We start from the raw sequence: 17500 nt of genomic DNA, 5'->3' as shown, positions 1-17500 counted from the left end.
ACACACACACACACAGATGAACGCTTACTTGTACAAGCACACACACACACACGCCCATATCTCCCACCCCCATCCCCACACACATATATACAAAGATAGATATAGATATATATATATATATATATATATAATATATACGTTCCATTATCCTGTTGCTCCCACAGTGTAGGCATGCATACACTCACATACCTCACAGTTACAAAACAACAGCAACAATGCTCCCACTAAGTGAAGACTTACAACACAAATAACAGCAACACTCTCACTGGGATAAAGGAACTACAACGTTCTTGTTGGAATTCCACAACATCGGTAACTTCAACAACAACAACAACAACAGCAACAACGCTCACTTGAAATAAGGCTAACGCACACACACGCACGCACACACACTTTCACTTACTCGCATGCGTACATAGTAAATTCTTCCCCCACACCCCCTCGATTCTTTTCCTACCCTCGTCTATTCTCACTTACAGTGAAAAGACGTTAACTCACTCAGTACGGCCAGTCCTCTCTTCTCCTCTGCACAGACCCCTCTGATGTGCTGTGGGTGTCTGAATGACCCAACCTTTAGCTTCCGTCGTCAGAATTGTGGTATTCTTTGTCAACATTCACCTCTTCAGTATAAGAGCCTTCCGCTTGCAATATTTTGATGATGGTAATTGGGATGAAACGCTGTTAACGTCGTCTCTTTCGCCGTTCGTATGGAGAGAGTTAAACTGAAGAACGAAATAAGGCCAACAACTCTCATTTGAAATAAGGCTACCAACAACAACAACAACAAAACCACAACAAATAAACAAACAAAAACCAAACAACCACGCCCCCCCACACCACACACACACACACAGACACACACACACACACCAGAGTAATAGCTGATGAGCTCAAAGAGGTCGGAGAACTTTTTCTTGGGACTGATGAAGAACCCTCCGGCCTCGAGGTTCTTCACCCTGTAGTGGCGGACCATAGGATCCCCCGTGTCCTTGTCCTCCTGCCGTACTGACAGCACGTACGACTTCTTGTCTGAAAAAAAACACACAAAAAAACAACCCCTAGCGCTTTGGTACAAGCCCACGGATTTCTCGCAATCTCACGATTTCTCTCGCTTTATTTCTAATGAATAATGACCATCATCATCATTATGATAGAAATGATTATGTATGTGTACATAACTACATGCATGTATATGAATGTGTATTGTGTGTGCGTGTGCGTGTGTTTATGTACGTTTGTGCCTGCCTATGTGTGCGTATGTGTTAGGGTAGCTGTTAGATACACATGTATGTTAAAATGTATGTATGCAGCGTGTGTGTGTGTGTGTGTGTGTGTGTGTGTGTGTGTGTGTGTGTGTGTGTGTGTGTGTGTGTAGTCACATTTTGGTGTGTGTATGTAACATAGATATGATGGTTTATGTTAACAAAAGCGTTTTTGTAAAGCACCTAGAGCAGATTTCTGGATAGTGTGCTATATAAGTATCCATTATTATTATTATTAATGATAACAATCCAGTCTAATATCATCATCTTAGATGAACAGACTATAAATAAATAAACAAAATCTCTCACTTTCGGCTAACACGGGGTGTGAATCCTCAAACTACCCCCCCCTCCTCCCCTACCATATTATCTAAATCCAGTATGCCATTTTGGGGCAGCATTGCTGGTCTCGAAATAACTCCCTTTGGAGTCTTTCTTTAAGGACATGGGATGAAGTCATTCTCATTCTGTATCCAAAATTAGTGACACCATCCAGATTTGTCTTGATTAAAAAAACAACAACTGTTATAACCCGCACTAGAGAATAAACATATTCCAATTGAAAAGGGGGTTGCAAAAACAACACGCATAAAAAATTACACATAGTCCAATTGTAAAGGAGTTTTGCAGAAAATAAGGAGTATGATGCGGAGTAAACAAGGGAAAAAACCCTGCCTTGAAATAACTCCAAGAGGGGTGGGGTGGGGGGACATTTCTGGGCCGAGTCCAGTGGAGTCTAAACGGGGCGGGGATGTGTAGTCGTTTAAAGGTGGTGCAGAGCGTTGGTGACAATGTATTCCTCCCAAGGAATTGGTTCAGCAATCCAAAACTCTAACGTTACTACATCAGCTTTGCTTAAAACAACAACAACAACAAACCCAACAAGCAAACAAAACAACGTAGACCTGCAGCCCAATGCAGGTGAAAAGTTAAAGCTCCCTTCACCTTTCATGACCATCGAGGCAGTAAATTCATATTTATTGTGTGTTTGGTATGGCATAGGAAAACAGGGCACAATCCTCTCCTCTCCGCCATTTCAACTTTCATTAACCGAAGTCTGGTACCCACCCATTCACACCTGGGTGGAGTGAAGCAGCTCGGGAGGGCAGTGCCGTTCCCAAGAACACAAGGACATGCCAAAAACCGGGACTCGAACACGAATCACTGGTGAACACTGAATCTGAAGTCCAACGCCAGACCAACTCCCCAACGCCTAAGCAACTCTGCCACGACGCAAAACTTAACACCCTTTCCAAAATTAGCTCCATGGAGCCATTTCTGGGAAAGACCTTAAAACGACTCCGGTTTCCTAGGTCTGTTATGTCGGGTGTTAGCAGTGAGGATAAGGTCTCACTGCTCTGTGTTAATGCTCCCAAGGCCAGCGCCTCAAATAGCCTCTGTCAACCAAAGCCCAGCTCTTGGCCTTCACGTGGCGGAGCCGTTTCCACTGACAAGGAGAAGGGGCGAAGGCGATTAGCTGGCGCCTTAACTCACTCAGTACGGCCAGTCCTCTCTTCACCTCTACACAGACCCTTCGGATGTCCGGTGGGTGTCTGAATGACCCAATCTTTAGCTTCCGTCGTCAGAATTGTGGTATTCTTTGTCAACATTCACGTCTTCAGTATAAGAGCCTTCCGCTTGCAATATTTTGATGATGGTAATTGGGGTGAAACGCTGTTAACGTCGTCTCTTTCGCCGTTCGTATGGAGAGAGTTAAAAACCAGTCGCTTCGGGTGGATGGTGCTCGTCAGCCTTGGGAGGCAGTCCGTCTAGGGGAAGGAAAACACTGATTCCAAACCTCCGCTGCTTTGCGGCTATACCCTCTTTGGGGAAAGGCTTCGGGAGTAAACACTGAGGGAGAAAAAACAAGGGCAGGTGATGCTCTTCAGTCTTGGCCGGCAGATCACCTAAGAGAGGGAGACTCGGACAAAACCAAAGGATGTACAGGGCCCCTGTGACGCATAACGGCGGTACCACAGATCTACGTGTTATGGATGGACAACCGCACATGTTTTCGAGCTGGTGCTCTACCTGTAGAGTCTCACCGGGCTTGTGGAGTGGTTGGCCCTGTGCCTTAAAAGGGACCACCTAGCTCGGGAAAATGCGCTGGCCCGACCCAACTCTAATGACTCGGAAGCTCTACGGCTGTGTGGAAGACTTGCAACATACAGCTGCCTTAATTGGGGTACCGATCTAGCGAAGAAGAAGAGGAGGAAGAAGAAGGTGATGATGATGATGATGATGATGATGATGATGGTGATGATGATGATGATTCCAGGCGCACAAACAGCACCAGTGACCTCTTGTCTGCAAAGCATAGTGGATGGCGCTTCGGTACAGAGCTGTGGGTGTGATAACTTGGAATGACTCCATCCCGAAGGTAATCCCATAGAGTGGAACCCAGTCAAAGCATGATGCGTATAGCCCTTCCAGTGGCAGAGGAGCCATTTCAGGGCTGTCCAAGGAGTCACTGTGGGGGAAGCAAATGGGCCTGAAATGGTTCGGGGGTCACACCAACTACAGCCCTAAAATGACTCCATACCCATAAAATCATTTTTTTTATCGAACCGATCCGAAAGGATAAGGTAGTATATCATGTGTGAAGAAACCTCCACAAAAAACCCAAACAATAAAAAAAAAAAGGAAAAAAAAAAAAAAAAAAAAAGATGGGTCGAAGTTGAGCATCCCCAAACAATCCTGATCTCAAATGTACTCCACCCATGAATTAACGGCCTACCAAATAAAACCAACCAAACTCAACTCCCCCTAGCCCCCTCTTCAACCTCCATTCCAGACACTCCTCTCTCTCTCTCACCCCCCCCCCCCCCCGCACTCTCCCACCACCCTGCCCTCTCACACCACGTACCGTGAGCCTCGCGGACGAGGAAGGTACCGTTGGAGTTTCCGGGCAGCAGCAACATCAGGTCTGCCTCCTTCCGATCAGAGCCGAACCACCAACTACACGGACAGAGAACAGCTGATGACAGGAATAAATGGAGGAAAAGTCGAAGAAAAGTATGAAGAAGGGGGAGGAAAAGAAGCGGGATGAGGAGGAGGAGGAGGAGGAGAACATAAAGAAGAAAGAAGAGGAAAAGAAGATGAAGAAGAATATGGGTTAACTCACTCAGTACGGCCAGTCCTCTCTTCTCCTCTACACAGACCCCTCGGATGTCCAGTGGGTGTCTCAATGACCCAACCTTTAGCTTCCGTCGTCAGAATTGTGGTATTCTTTGTCAACATTCACCTCTTCAGTGTAAGAGCCTTCCGCTTGCAATATTTTGATGATGGTAATTGGGCTGAAACGCTGTTAACGTCGTCCCTTTCGCCGTTCGTATGGAGCGAGTTAAGAAGAAAAGGTGAAGGAGGAGCAGGAGTAGAAGAGGAGCAGGGAGGAGAACACGAAGAGGAAGAGGAAGAAGAAAGAGGAGGACAGAGGAGAAGTAGGAGAAGAAAAGGAGTGGGGAGGAGAAGAACATAAAGAAGGTGAGGAAGAAGAAAGAGGAGGATAGAGGAAGAGAAGAAGATGAAGAAGGATATAGGTTAAGAAGAAAAGGTGAGGGAGGAGCAGAAAGGTGAGGGAAAGGTGAGGGAGGTGAGGGAGGAGCAGAAAGGTGAGGGAGGTGAGGGAGGAGCAGAAAGGTGAGGGAGGTGAGGGAGGAGCAGAAAGGTGAGGAAGGAGCAGGAAGGTGAGGGAAAGGTGAGGGAGGTGAGGGAGGAGCAGAAAGGTGAGGGAGGTGAGGGAGGAGCAGAAAGGTGAGGGAGGTGAGGGAGGAGCAGAAAGGTGAGGGAGGTGAGGGAGGAGCAGAAAGGTGAGGGAGGTGAGGGAGGAGCAGAAAGGTGAGGGAGGAGCAGAAAGGTGAGGGAGGTGAGGGAGGAGCAGAAAGGTGAGGGAGGAGCAGAAAGGTGAGGGAGGTGAGGGAGGAGCAGAAAGGTGAGGGGGGTGAGGGAGGAGCAGAAAGGTGAGGAGCAGAAAGGTGAGGGAAAGGTGAGGGAGGAGCAGAAAGGTGAGGGAGGAGCAGAAAGGTGAGGGAGGTGAGGGAGGAGCAGAAAGGTGAGGGAGGTGAGGGAGGAGCAGAAAGGTGAGGGAGGAGCAGAAAGGTGAGGGAGGTGAGGGAGGAGCAGAAAGGTGAGGGAGGTGAGGGAAAGGTGAGGGAGGAGCAGAAAGGTGAGGGAGGAGCAGAAAGGTGAGGGAGGAGCAGAAAGGTGAGGGAAAGGTGAGGGAGGTGAGGGAGGAGCAGAAAGGTGAGGGAGGTGAGGGAGGAGCAGAAAGGTGAGGGAGGAGCAGAAAGGTGAGGGAAAGGTGAGGGAGGTGAGGGAGGAGCAGAAAGGTGAGGGAGGTGAGGGAGGAGCAGAAAGGTGAGGAAGGAGCAGAAAGGTGAGGGAGGTGAGGGAGGAGCAAAAAGGTGAGGGAGGTGAAGGAGGAGCAGAAAGGTGAGGGAGGAGCAGAAAGGTGAGGGAGGTGAAGGAGGAGCAGAAAGGTGAGGGAGGAGCAGAAAGGTGAGGGAGGAGCAAAAAGGTGAGGGAGGTGAGGGAGGAGCAGAAAGGTGAGGGAGGTGAGGGAGGAGCAGAAAGGTGAGGGAGGAGCAGAAAGGTGAGGGAGGTGAGGGAGGAGCAGAAAGGTGAGGGAGGAGCAAAAAGGTGAGGGAGGTGAGGGAGGAGCAGAAAGGTGAGGGAGGTGAGGGAGGAGCAGAAAGGTGAGGGAGGAGCAAAAAGGTGAGGGAGGTGAGGGAGGAGCAGAAAGGTGAGGGAGGTGAGGGAGGAGCAGAAAGTGAGGGAGGTGAGGGAGGAGCAGAAAGGTGAGGGAGGAGCAGAAAGGTGAGGGAGGAGCAGAAAGGTGAGGGAGGTGAGGGAGGAGCAGAAAGGTGAGGGAGGAGCAGAAAGGTGAGGGAGGTGAGGGAGGAGCAGAAAGGTGAGGGAGGTGAGGGAGGAGCAGAAAGGTGAGGGAGGAGCAGAAAAGAAGAGGAGTAGGGAGGAGAAAGGTGAGGGAGGAGCAGAAAGGTGAGGGAGGAGCAGAAAGGTGTGGGAGGAGCAGAAAAGAAGAGGAGTAGGGAGGAGAAGAACATACAAAGGAAGAAGAAAGCGGAGGAGGAGGAGAAGACGAAGAAGGATATGAGTTAAGAAGAGGAGAAGGTGAAGGAGAAGCAGGAGAAGAACATTAAGAAGAAGGTGAGAGGTGCAAAAGCGTGCAGAGAGGTCCAAATACGTCACATCATATCTTCTTCTTCTTCTTCAAAAATGTATATCTAAAGAATAAATAAAAAAAGGAGTTCATGTCTGACCAATGACCAAGCCATTCGTGCTGGTCAGAGTCTTGAGAGCCCACCCAATGTTTGTTCAATAAATAAACAAGTTGAACGAAAAGAGGAAGGGGAAGAGAAGGGGGTAAAGAAGGAGGAAGAAGAAGAAGGGAGAGGAGGAGGAAGGGGAAGAGAAGGGGGAAAAGAAGGAGGAAGAATTAGAAGAAGAAGAAGAAGGAGGAGGAGGAAGAGGAGGAGGAGGAGAAGAAGATGAATGAAGAGGAGGAGGAAGGTGGGAAGGAAAGAGGGGAAAGAAAGAAAGAAAGAAAGAAAGAAAGAAAGAAAGAAAGAAAGAAGCTAAACAAAAGTAAAGCAGAACAGAATGGAAAAAAGAAGGAAGGGAGGAAGGAAGCAGGAAGGGACGAAAGAATACTCACTCTTGTGCCTGCGGCGAATCATCGTCAATGCACACATAGTTGGAAGGAATGTAGCCTTTCTCGCCAGTCTTCGAATGGGTGGCCATCCACCAGTCAAGCTGCATTCTACATGGACACACATAAACGTATCACTGAACAACGAATTATTGAGTGCGTAAATGAATGCATGAACGAAGGAAGGAACGAACAAACCAATGAAGGAAGGAAGGAAGGAAGGAAGGAATAAAGAGGAAGGACGATGAATAGACTGTCAATGGTTTGGATATTTCTAGACGTGTGTCTGTATAAATGGTGTGTGTGTGTGTGTGTGTGTGTGTGTGTGTGTGTGTGTGTGTGTGTGTGTGTGTGTGTGTGTGTTGTGTTGTGTTGTGTGTGTGTGTGTGTGTGTGTGTGTGTGTGTGTGTGTGTGTTGTGTTCGTGTGTGTGTGTGTGTGTGTGTGTGTGTGTGTGTGTGCGCGCGCGTTGTGTTCGTGTGTGTGTGTGTGTGTGTGTGTGTGTGTGTGTGTGTGTGTGTGTGTGTGTGTGGGTGGGTGGGTGGGTGTGATAACATCTTGATTCCTGCTGTTACACTTTTGGGGAGAAGTACTAAAATTCCGTGAATGTCACTCACGTGGATTCGATGACTATCAATCCATCTCCCTTTTGGAAGGAGAGGTCGTCTATGTTCACGGCTTGAAAGTCGTACAGTGCCCTCATGATCAGTCCCTCTGTGGAAATGAAACAGACGGTACATTGTATTGTATTAATTTTTATGTCACGACAGATTTCTCTGTGTGAAATTCGGGCTGCTATCTCCAGATAGAGCGCGTCGCTACACTGAGAGCGCAACCCATTTTTTTGGTAATTCTTTCTGCCTGCAATTTTATTTGTTTTCCTGTGGAAGTGGATTTTTCTACTGAATTTTGCAGGGGACAACCCTTTTGTTGTCGTGGGTTCTTTTACGTGCGCTAAATGCATGCTGCACACGGGACTTTGGTTTATCGTCTCATCCGAATGACTAGCGTCCAGACCAGTGGCAAGGTCCAGTGGAGGGGGAGAAAATACTGGCGACTGCCGTTTACGATTCGAACCAGTGCGCTCAGATTCTCTCGCTTCCTATGCGGACGCGTTACCTCTAGGCCATCACTCCACTTATAGTGAAACATATAGTGAATCAACGGGTAACGTTTCCAAAAAAAAAAAAAGAATAACAGAAAGAAACATAAAATAACGAGAGATAGATAAGCAGATAGGGAGAGTGAAAGGCAGAGATACTGAGAGAGAGAGAGAGAGAGAGAGAGAGAGAGAGAGAGACATAGAGAGAATGACATAAAACAGACAGATATAGCAGGAGAGAAAGAGAAGGGAAAATACAAATTAATTAGGAAGGGTCAGGAAATATGTACACAGAAGTAAAGCTATCAAGTGGGGAGAAGAACTCAGTCTGGCTCCGCGACTAAGCCATTATTGTCGTTAGTAGGGGGCTTAGTAGGTGGTGTCCTAAGTACGTTAAAACAGAACAGGCACCACTGAACACCACCGAAGTGACTCAGCAGCAGTGCAGGGTCTCCTCTGGTGTGTGGCCTCCTGGCGACCTAACATCGATGGTTCCCTGTGGACTGCCGACGCTGGAACTGCGACGGACGAACCCGGGTGTGGCCGTGTATGGGGGAATCTAAATGAGCGGCGTGGGAGTAATGCCACTGAAACGGTGCAGATGATGGGGCAGCAAAAAAAAGAAAAAAAAAAGAAAAAAAAGAAAAAGAAAAAAAAAAGTGGGGAGAAGAAACAACCCCAAAGAAAAAAAATCAGCGGTATTTTTCATTCTTTTTATTTCATTTTCCCCCTCTCTCTCTTTTGACTTTGACAGCATTTTCCTTCAACTTGGAGAACAGAGAAAAAATGATCAAGGGCCTATTTCTGAAAGTCAAAAATATAAAGCGGGGACTTTTCTTTGCCACATGCCCCCTCCAGTCTCTCTCTCTCTCTCTCTCTCTCTCTCTCACCCAAAACACAGACATGTGCGCACGCACGCACACACACACACACACACACACACACACACACACACACACACACACACACAATGCACACGCACTCCTGACAACACTGACGGAGCAAACATACACACACGCACAAACATACACAAAACAAAAACAACACACATTCACTCACTTACTCATACACGAACTTACACAATCATGCACCCCGTAAAAGTTTGGTAATATGACAAAAACAGCACGCACCACTGCGCAGTTGTTTTCCTGGTTTCGATTTTTGTTTTGTTTTGTTTTGTTTGTTTCCTCTGTCCGAAAAACTACCAAAGAGAACCGACAGAGTACAAGCCGTCCACAGCAGTGAACACACACCCACGATTTACTCACTAATTTCAATTTCAAGGAGGTGTCAAAGCGTTCGAACTGATCCTTATATGTAGCATCACTCATGTCTACTTAAAAACAAAAGAACACATGTCTGACTTAGCATAAACCCATCTCGCTGTTCAGGCACAGAGAGCCTGCCATAGGTTGCAAAAAACATGAACAAAAAACGAAACTGAAATAAATAAAACAAATAGGTAAACTGAATAAATAAAAGAAAATGAATGATACGTACGGAAAGCAAATGATTGGAAGGCTTTTCATTACTTCAAATCAATCAATTCATGATACGTATATTAGGCAAACAATTTGAAGTGTTTTCATTACTTCAAATTAATCAAATTTCATTGACTATGACAATGTCATGACAAGAACAATAGTGCCAATCCTTTCGCCAATTTTGTAGTATGAATGAAGGGTAACATAACAACCAATAACAAAAACAAAATGTAAACTGTGTCAAATTCAAACACAAAAATCAGTCATACATATTTAGACTAATCGACGAACTTGAACAAAGTCACAATATCTTTTCGTGAGGCAGAAGCCATCAACCAGCAAACATTCATTAAGAATTTCGCGACAAAAATGCTTTAGGCTAATGTTTAACACTGAAATCAACACAAGAAATACGCTGAATTATAAAATGGAAATCGTCTGCAAATGTTGTATATTTTCGTGTGTGCATCATGTCTTTTATGTCAATAGCAAAACGAACATTTTATGATTAATACAACTGAATGCTGTTGCAGAATTAATGTAAGGAAAAGGTAAACAAGAAATATTTTTTTTTTCGTTGTTTCGTTTATTGAAATAAAATCATTTCAGTTTCATAGTTACATAAATACCTAGTTTCATAACAGCTTCATAGTTTATATTGAAAGTGCAGATTGTAAGTCTTACTGAATATCTAATAAACGTTACAATTAGAAAAATGCTAATAAAGCACAAACAACAAAACAACCCCCCAAAAAAACAATGAAACAACAACACTCAAAACAAAACATCAACAAAAAACAAGAAAGGAGAAAACATTTAAAAGATCACCTTAACACGGAGAAAGAAAATATCATAATAAAACTGACTGACGGAAAGTTGGCCGAGTTTGAAACACGACACGTCTGCTGACTTGAAGGTACCAGGGGACGTCACCTTTACAAACCGCGCTGCGAGTGTTATGAAGTTGTATTTTCCTACGCCGTGCAGACGAGTTTGTTCAGAAAGAATGGTCTATCAGTTTTAAATGATGCTGAATGCCGTGGGTGTTTCCGAAGTCTTCATCGTTATTGAAACTATCGGGAGCTGATGGAGAAGATACAAAAAAAGACAAATCATAGTTCATAATAAACACTGACAGATTAACACTCACAACACTAAACAACTCACCGCGAAGAAGCAATAACAGTCTAACAACAAAACAACACCCACAAACAATACACAACACTCAAACACAAACATCACAAAAACAAAAAGAAAACATTACAACAATCACTTAACACAAAAGCATGCCAATACAAAACACACATCAGTGGCCAGTTGAACACCACGACACACAGCGCACTAAGGCAACACGGACGTCACCCTCACCAAACTGCGCATCGAGTAACCCTATATCAAATTCATTTACGCCGTACACATATACAGAAATAGCATCAGTTTAACAATCATGCTGAAGCCTGCTCACGAAATCTCATCACATACGAAACACCGGGACTGATGGAGAATGAAGAATGAATGAATAGATAGACACACACCACCCACCCATCCATCCAACCGCAACTCCCACCCACCTACCACACACCCTACACACACACCACTCTACACACACACACACCACACACAACACACAACACCACATCACTCACACCCTACCGCGCGTCCCATCCCCAAACACACACACCAACACACACACACCAACACACACACGCACACACACACACACACACACACACACACACACACGTACACACCCCTTTTTACAAATAGCTTTACACGACAGAACGCTTACACACGCTACGATTAGCCTTGCACCATCACTCCTCACTCACACACCCCCACCGCACATGAGTGGATGAGTGGATGGTTATTGTTTTCAACCCGTCCCCCATCCTCCAATCCCCTCCCCACCCCCAGCCCCTGTCTTACTGTTCACTCACTCCTGACGAAGCAAGACCCCACAGCACCTTCCCCCCCACCTTCCCTGCATCATCTCAAGCACACCCACATACACCACACATCACGTCTGTCTCTTTTTCACCTCTTTGCTTGCAGACGGACGGAGATACGGACTTCAGTTGCGATTCAAATTTCCATACGTTATTAATATCCCTGCCTAGTCTGCATGTGGCGCTTTAGTGTCGTACGAACACCACCCCACACCACACACACCATCCCCCCCACCTTCGTAATCTGTCTTGATGGGCGATCCTTGCGAAGGCAGGTACCCCACGTGCCCGTCATCCCGCTCCGAGTCCTTGCCCGTGAGGCTGTTGAGGCACTGGCCCATATCTGTCTGTCTGTCTGTCTCTCTGTCTCGCTGTCTGCGGTCCGCAGTACACAGAACGCAGTTTCGAATCAAATCCAAAACGTAATGAATTAATAATCCACATGGCTATTAATTCGTGCAATCACGCGCTCTTAACACACACACACACACACACACACACACACACACACACACACGCGCGCGCGCGCGCGCGCACAAACACACACACACACATACACCATAATCCTATCAGGCGCGCCATGAAAAAAAAAATTAAACTAGTCAAAGTCCATGTTAATTGTAGACAGACCAAAACATGCTACCAACACACACACACACACACACACACACACACACACACACACACACACACACACATTTGCACACACACACACACACACACAACACACACAATCTCTCTCACTTTCTCTCTCTTTCTTATTATCTATCCATAATATATATACATATGCATGCACACATATAAATATAAACACACACACACACACACACACACACACACACACACACACATATATATATATATATATATATATATATATATATATATGATATATACATCTTCATAAACACACGAGTTCAGACAATATATTGTTGCATCTCAATGTGTGCAAATTAAAAACAACACATTAAATACCTGTAAAATGCACGCACGCACACACACACACACACACACACACACACACACACACACACACACACACACACATGCATGATAGATATGCACCAAATATGCAGTCTCACAGATATGAAAGCACAAACAAATGTTCCTAGGCCCAACACTAAGTGACACATTGACACATTCTCTCTCTCTCTCACACACACACACAAGCGCGTGCACATGAACACACACACACACACACACACACACTCACACACACACACACACACACCACCTACATTCCCCATACACGCGCGCACACACAAACACACACACACACATACACGCGCTCGCGCGCACACTCAAACATTCAATCACTCCACAATACCCACAACACACACACACAAACAAACGCAACCACCAACACACATGCACACACACACACACACACACACACACACACACACACACGCATACACACCAGTATACAAACGCATGCATGCACTCGTACACGGACAGAGCTCTTCTGACACATACGAGCAACCCCGCCCCACCCACCACCCCCGCATTCCGTTTTGAAGAAATTTGTGCGCAATGTTGGTTTTTGAAATTATAACAATATGCGTTTGATTTGCAAAGGATCATGCTCTACCTTTCATGCTTTCATGCTAGACTTAGGCCACTCCCTCTCTCTCTCTCTTTCTTTCTGTGAAGCGATCATTGATGTGATGGCCTTGTACCTGGTTTTTAAGGCACTATTTTACTTTTCGTAGGGTTTCAGATTTTTTCCGCCGAGATGTAGGCCACCTGTCAGTTATTTCCCGTAATACCCGCATGTCCGGGACAGTATAGCCATTTGAGTTTTTGAATCTGAAAGTTGCACATTGCCTCATGCCACTCTGGGCTCCGGATTCCACTTTCAATTTTTTGTAGGTTAATTGAGTCAGTCATTATCATGGCATGTTGATTTCAAGGCAGTTGGATTGGTGACAGGTGACGGGCGCAATAGCCGAGTGGTTAAAGCGTTGGACTGTCAATCTGAGGGTCCCGGGTTCGAATCACGGTGATGGCGCCTGGTGGGTAAAGGGTGGAGATTTTTTGCCGATCTCCCAGGTCAACATATGTGCAGACCTGCTTAGTGCCTGAACCCCCTTCGTGTGTATATGCAAGCAGAAGATCAAACACGCACGTTAAAGATCCTGTAATCCATGTCAGCGTTCGGTGGGTTATGGAAACAAGAACATGCCCAGCATGCACACCCCCGAAAACGGAGTATGGCTGCCTACATGGCGGGGTAAAAACGGTCATACACGTAAAAGCCCACTCGTGTGCATACGAGTGAACGCAGAAGAAGAAGAAGAAGATTGGTGACAGCCACTGGACAGCATATGTCAAAACTTCAGATTCCATTGTCAAGCTGGAGGTTATGACTTTGTACGCAGCATTCTCTTCTCTAATTGTTTGGCTTTTTTTTTTTTTTTTTTTTTTCGTTTTGCCTGGCAGTGAATCCCCAGCCGGACACAACCACACACATGCACGCACGCACACACATATATGTATGCATGCACACAAAACAGATACCACGTCAATGAACTGAAATTAAAATAGATGTGATTTATAAATATTAACACACGCACACACTCACACACACACACACACACACACACACACACACACACACACACACACACACACACACACACAAAGACCCCCATCCCATCCGGTTTCATGGGGGTGTCAAGGCGTGCATGATACATCCCGGATACGCTACATCACATTTCATTAAAAAGACAAGTAAGAAAAACAGCATTGGTGCTGATGCATAGCTGGAACCGACTTCCAGCCGTGTGTGTGTGTGTGTGTGTGTGTGTGTGTGTGTGTGTGTGTGTGTGTGTGTGTCCGTCTGTCTCTATGTGTCTACCGGTCTTCTCTCTGTCTACGGATATGTCTGTCTGTCTCACACACATACACATACTATTACACACACGCGCGCACTCACACATGCACACACACACTAACTGAACACACACGCGCGCGCGCATGCGTGCGAGGGCGCGCGCACGCACGCACACAAACGCATAACATAAAACACAGACATACTCCAACTCTGTTTAACTGAGCACACACACACACACACACGCGCGCGCGCGCGCGCACCACAGACACACAGAAACACACACACACACTCATTCACTCACGGACATCCACCACCCCCAATCACACAAATTAAGCTTCGATAATTATAACGAAAAACTTGATCCACCAATTCTTACCTTTCAAAGAATTCTCCCCCCCCACAACCAGCGCCACCGAATCACAAAGACATCCAGGGGTCTTTCAAACGCAGCTCACGTTTTCTTTACACCTACACAGATACCACGACACACTGTACACACACACACACACACACACACAACAACAACAAAACCCACGCGTCCTATTGTCTCCCCTACCCTCTAACCATCCCCACCCACCCACATCCACCTCAACCCACCCTACCACCGCGCCCACACACGTACACACACATCGATACACGACTCCCGCTCCCGGGCGATAAATAGCCTCAAGGGAACTCCGAAAAGTTGTTAGAGAGAGAGAGAGGGAGAGAGAGAGAGCAGAGAGAGAGGAGAGAGAGAGAGAGAGAGAGAGAGGAGAGAGAGAGAGGAGCAACAAAGTAAACAAGCTCATATTCAGCAACTAACCTTAATTTCTGTCACAAAACATTTCACTTGTGCGGGTAGGCCTAAAGAAATTCTGCGACCCATTCAAACGAAAATATTTGCTGTGCAGGCGTGTCAGCGAGAAATGACATGCAGCGTGTGTAATCTCCCCCCCCCCCCCCCCCCGTTCTAATCAAGACTTAGGCTTTAAAACGACGCAAAAATTATCCGGCGAGTCATGAACACGAACAAACAACTTGTCGATTCAGACAGCCATGTTTTTTTTGTTTTGTTTTGTTTTGTTTTTCTCCTTGGCTTGGTGGAATGAGGTGGGTGGTGTGACATAAGGCAAGTCGCCTTATTCTTAAATGTATGCCATCCACAGTGTGTGTGTGTGTGTGTGTGTGTGTATGTGTGTGGGGCGAAGGGGGGTGTATGTGTGTGTGTATGTGTGTGTTGTGTGTGTGTGTGTGTGTGTGTGAGTGTATGTGTGTGGGTGTGTATGTGTGTGTGTGTGCGTATGTGCGTTCGTGTGTGTGTGTGTGTGTGTGTGTGTGTGTGTGTGTGTGTGATTCTTTTTTTTTTTTTTCTATCTTACTTTTTCTGTGTCCCGTCCTCCACGCCCTCCCATCCGCTCAAGGGAGTGAACGCTTCACAGGTTTTTGAAACTTTGATATTGCATTACTTTTCCTTGTCAATGACTGAAACACCAGAGACGGCTGGAGGCTGCCACGACACCACCGTTGCACAGATTCGTCTGTGTGTTTTGGGAGGGGGTGGGGGTGGGGGGGTGGGGTGGGGGTGGGGGGGAATCTGATCCATTGCAAACGATTCTTGGTTGTGTGTGTGTGTGTGTGTGCGCGTGTGTGTGTGTGTGTGTGTGTGTGTATTTCTCTTTGTGTCATAACAGATTTATCTTGTGTGAAGTTCGGGCTGCTCTCCCCAGGGAGAGCGCGTCACTACACTACAGCGCCACCCTTTTGTGTGTGTTTGTGTGTGTGTGTGTGTTTGTGTGTTGTGTGTGTGTTTGTGTTTGTGTGTGTTTGTGTGTGTTGTGTGTGTGTTCATGTGTGTGTGTATGTGTGTGTGTGTTCAAGTGTGTGTGTGTGTGTGTGTGTGTGTGTTCATGTGTTCATGTGTGTGTGTGTGTGTGTGTGTGTGTTGTGTGTGTGTGTTGTATGTGTGTGTGTTCATGTGTGCGTATGTGTGCATGTGTGTGTGTGTGTGTGTTCATGTGTGTGTGTGTGTGTGTGTGTGTGTGTGTGTTCATGCGTGTGTGTGTGTGCATGTGTGTGTGTATGTGTGTGTGTGTGTTCATGTGTGTGTGTGTGCATGTGTGTGTGTGTGTGTGTGTGTGTGTGTGTGTGTGTGTGTGATGTAAAACAAACACACCACACTTCTAATTCACTTTGAATGCTGATACAAAGACTCCCCCTTGCTACAGCTAGTATTCTCAGCTGTAGAACCAATATACAGACAGGCTGAGTTCACGTCTTCGAATGACTGCCAGCAAGGAGGAAGAGGCGCTGCCACACATGTCCCTTTCACTGGTTCACTGTGTGCAGACTTGGAGGTGATTTAGACGGTCAGTGGCCTGTAGGTTCTGGGAAAGGGTTCGTGACGGTGCTACATCTATTTTCAGACGAGTTGAAAAAAGAAAAACAAGAGAGGCAAGGCCTTCAAGACTCACTTGTGATACACTTAACAAAAAAACAACAAAAAAACAAAAACAAAAACAAATCCAAGCTTTTTATGTATTGAGTATAATTTCAAAATGTAATGTTTAAGATGAGAAAGATCAGTTTAAAGCTAATTAAGTCCCCTAACATTAATTACAGAGTAATTTCCCTTTTTTTTTACTATCTGCACCAAAACGTTTGCAAATAAATAAAACTTCCATGCTTGGCAAAAGAAGTTCCTGTTTGAACAAAAAATGAAAATAATGACTGCTCTTGTTGTTGGGTCAGAATATCAGATCAAAGTGCCAAGTTTAGAGAATACAAAAAAAAATATAAATATAACAGTAAATGCAGTTTGCATATAATAAGGCTTCATTTTTTAAATTTTTTTGTGCCCATCCCAGAGGTGCAATATTGTTTTATAAACAAGATGACTGGAAAGAACTGAATTTTTCCTATTTTTATGCCTAATTTGGTGTCAACTGACAAAGTATTTGCAGAGAAAATGTCAATGTTAAAGTTTACCACGGACACACAGACACACAGACACACACACAACCGAACACCGGGTTAAAACATAGACTCACTTTGTTTACACAAGTGAGTCAAAAAAAGAGCACTGAGTAGGTATGGCCTTATACCACGCACTCTCTCTCTCTCTCTTTGTCTTTTTGTTTTTGTTTCTCTGTCTCTTTGTCAATCTTCCTCCCTCTCTAACTGAGGAGCGTCCGGGAACTAGAACTGATACCAATTTTTTTTTT

The 17500-nt window shown here is 45.7% G+C and overlaps 1 protein-coding gene and 1 long non-coding RNA gene across 3 annotated transcripts in view; both read right to left on the bottom strand.

Moving 5' to 3' along the window:
* LOC143280174 (tyrosine-protein kinase yes-like) overlaps window positions 1–7641 on the bottom strand; it is a 16154-nt gene extending 8513 nt beyond the window's left edge. For both annotated transcript variants that reach the window (XM_076584767.1, XM_076584768.1), the window contains exons 1-4: window positions 7547–7641; window positions 6937–7041; window positions 4129–4220; window positions 871–1029 (exon numbers count right to left, since the gene is read on the bottom strand). In XM_076584767.1, coding sequence (XP_076440882.1) covers window positions 871–1029; window positions 4129–4220; window positions 6937–7041; window positions 7547–7632 — 442 coding nt within the window. In that variant the 5' untranslated portion in view covers window positions 7633–7641. The remainder of the gene's footprint in view (window positions 1–870; window positions 1030–4128; window positions 4221–6936; window positions 7042–7546) is intronic.
* A 4087-nt stretch (window positions 7642–11728) lies between these two features.
* LOC143280658 (uncharacterized) overlaps window positions 11729–17500 on the bottom strand; it is a 14444-nt gene continuing 8672 nt past the window's right edge. The window contains exons 2-3 of the long non-coding RNA XR_013055038.1: window positions 14674–14765; window positions 11729–11836 (exon numbers count right to left, since the gene is read on the bottom strand). This is a non-coding gene — a long non-coding RNA (uncharacterized LOC143280658). The remainder of the gene's footprint in view (window positions 11837–14673; window positions 14766–17500) is intronic.

The sequence above is a fragment of the Babylonia areolata genome, chromosome 3 (genome assembly GCF_041734735.1).
Source record: "Babylonia areolata isolate BAREFJ2019XMU chromosome 3, ASM4173473v1, whole genome shotgun sequence".
Taxonomy (NCBI): domain Eukaryota; kingdom Metazoa; phylum Mollusca; class Gastropoda; order Neogastropoda; family Buccinidae; genus Babylonia; species Babylonia areolata.
Note: the sequence above shows the minus strand (reverse complement) of the source record. Positions and strands in the feature narration are given on the sequence as shown.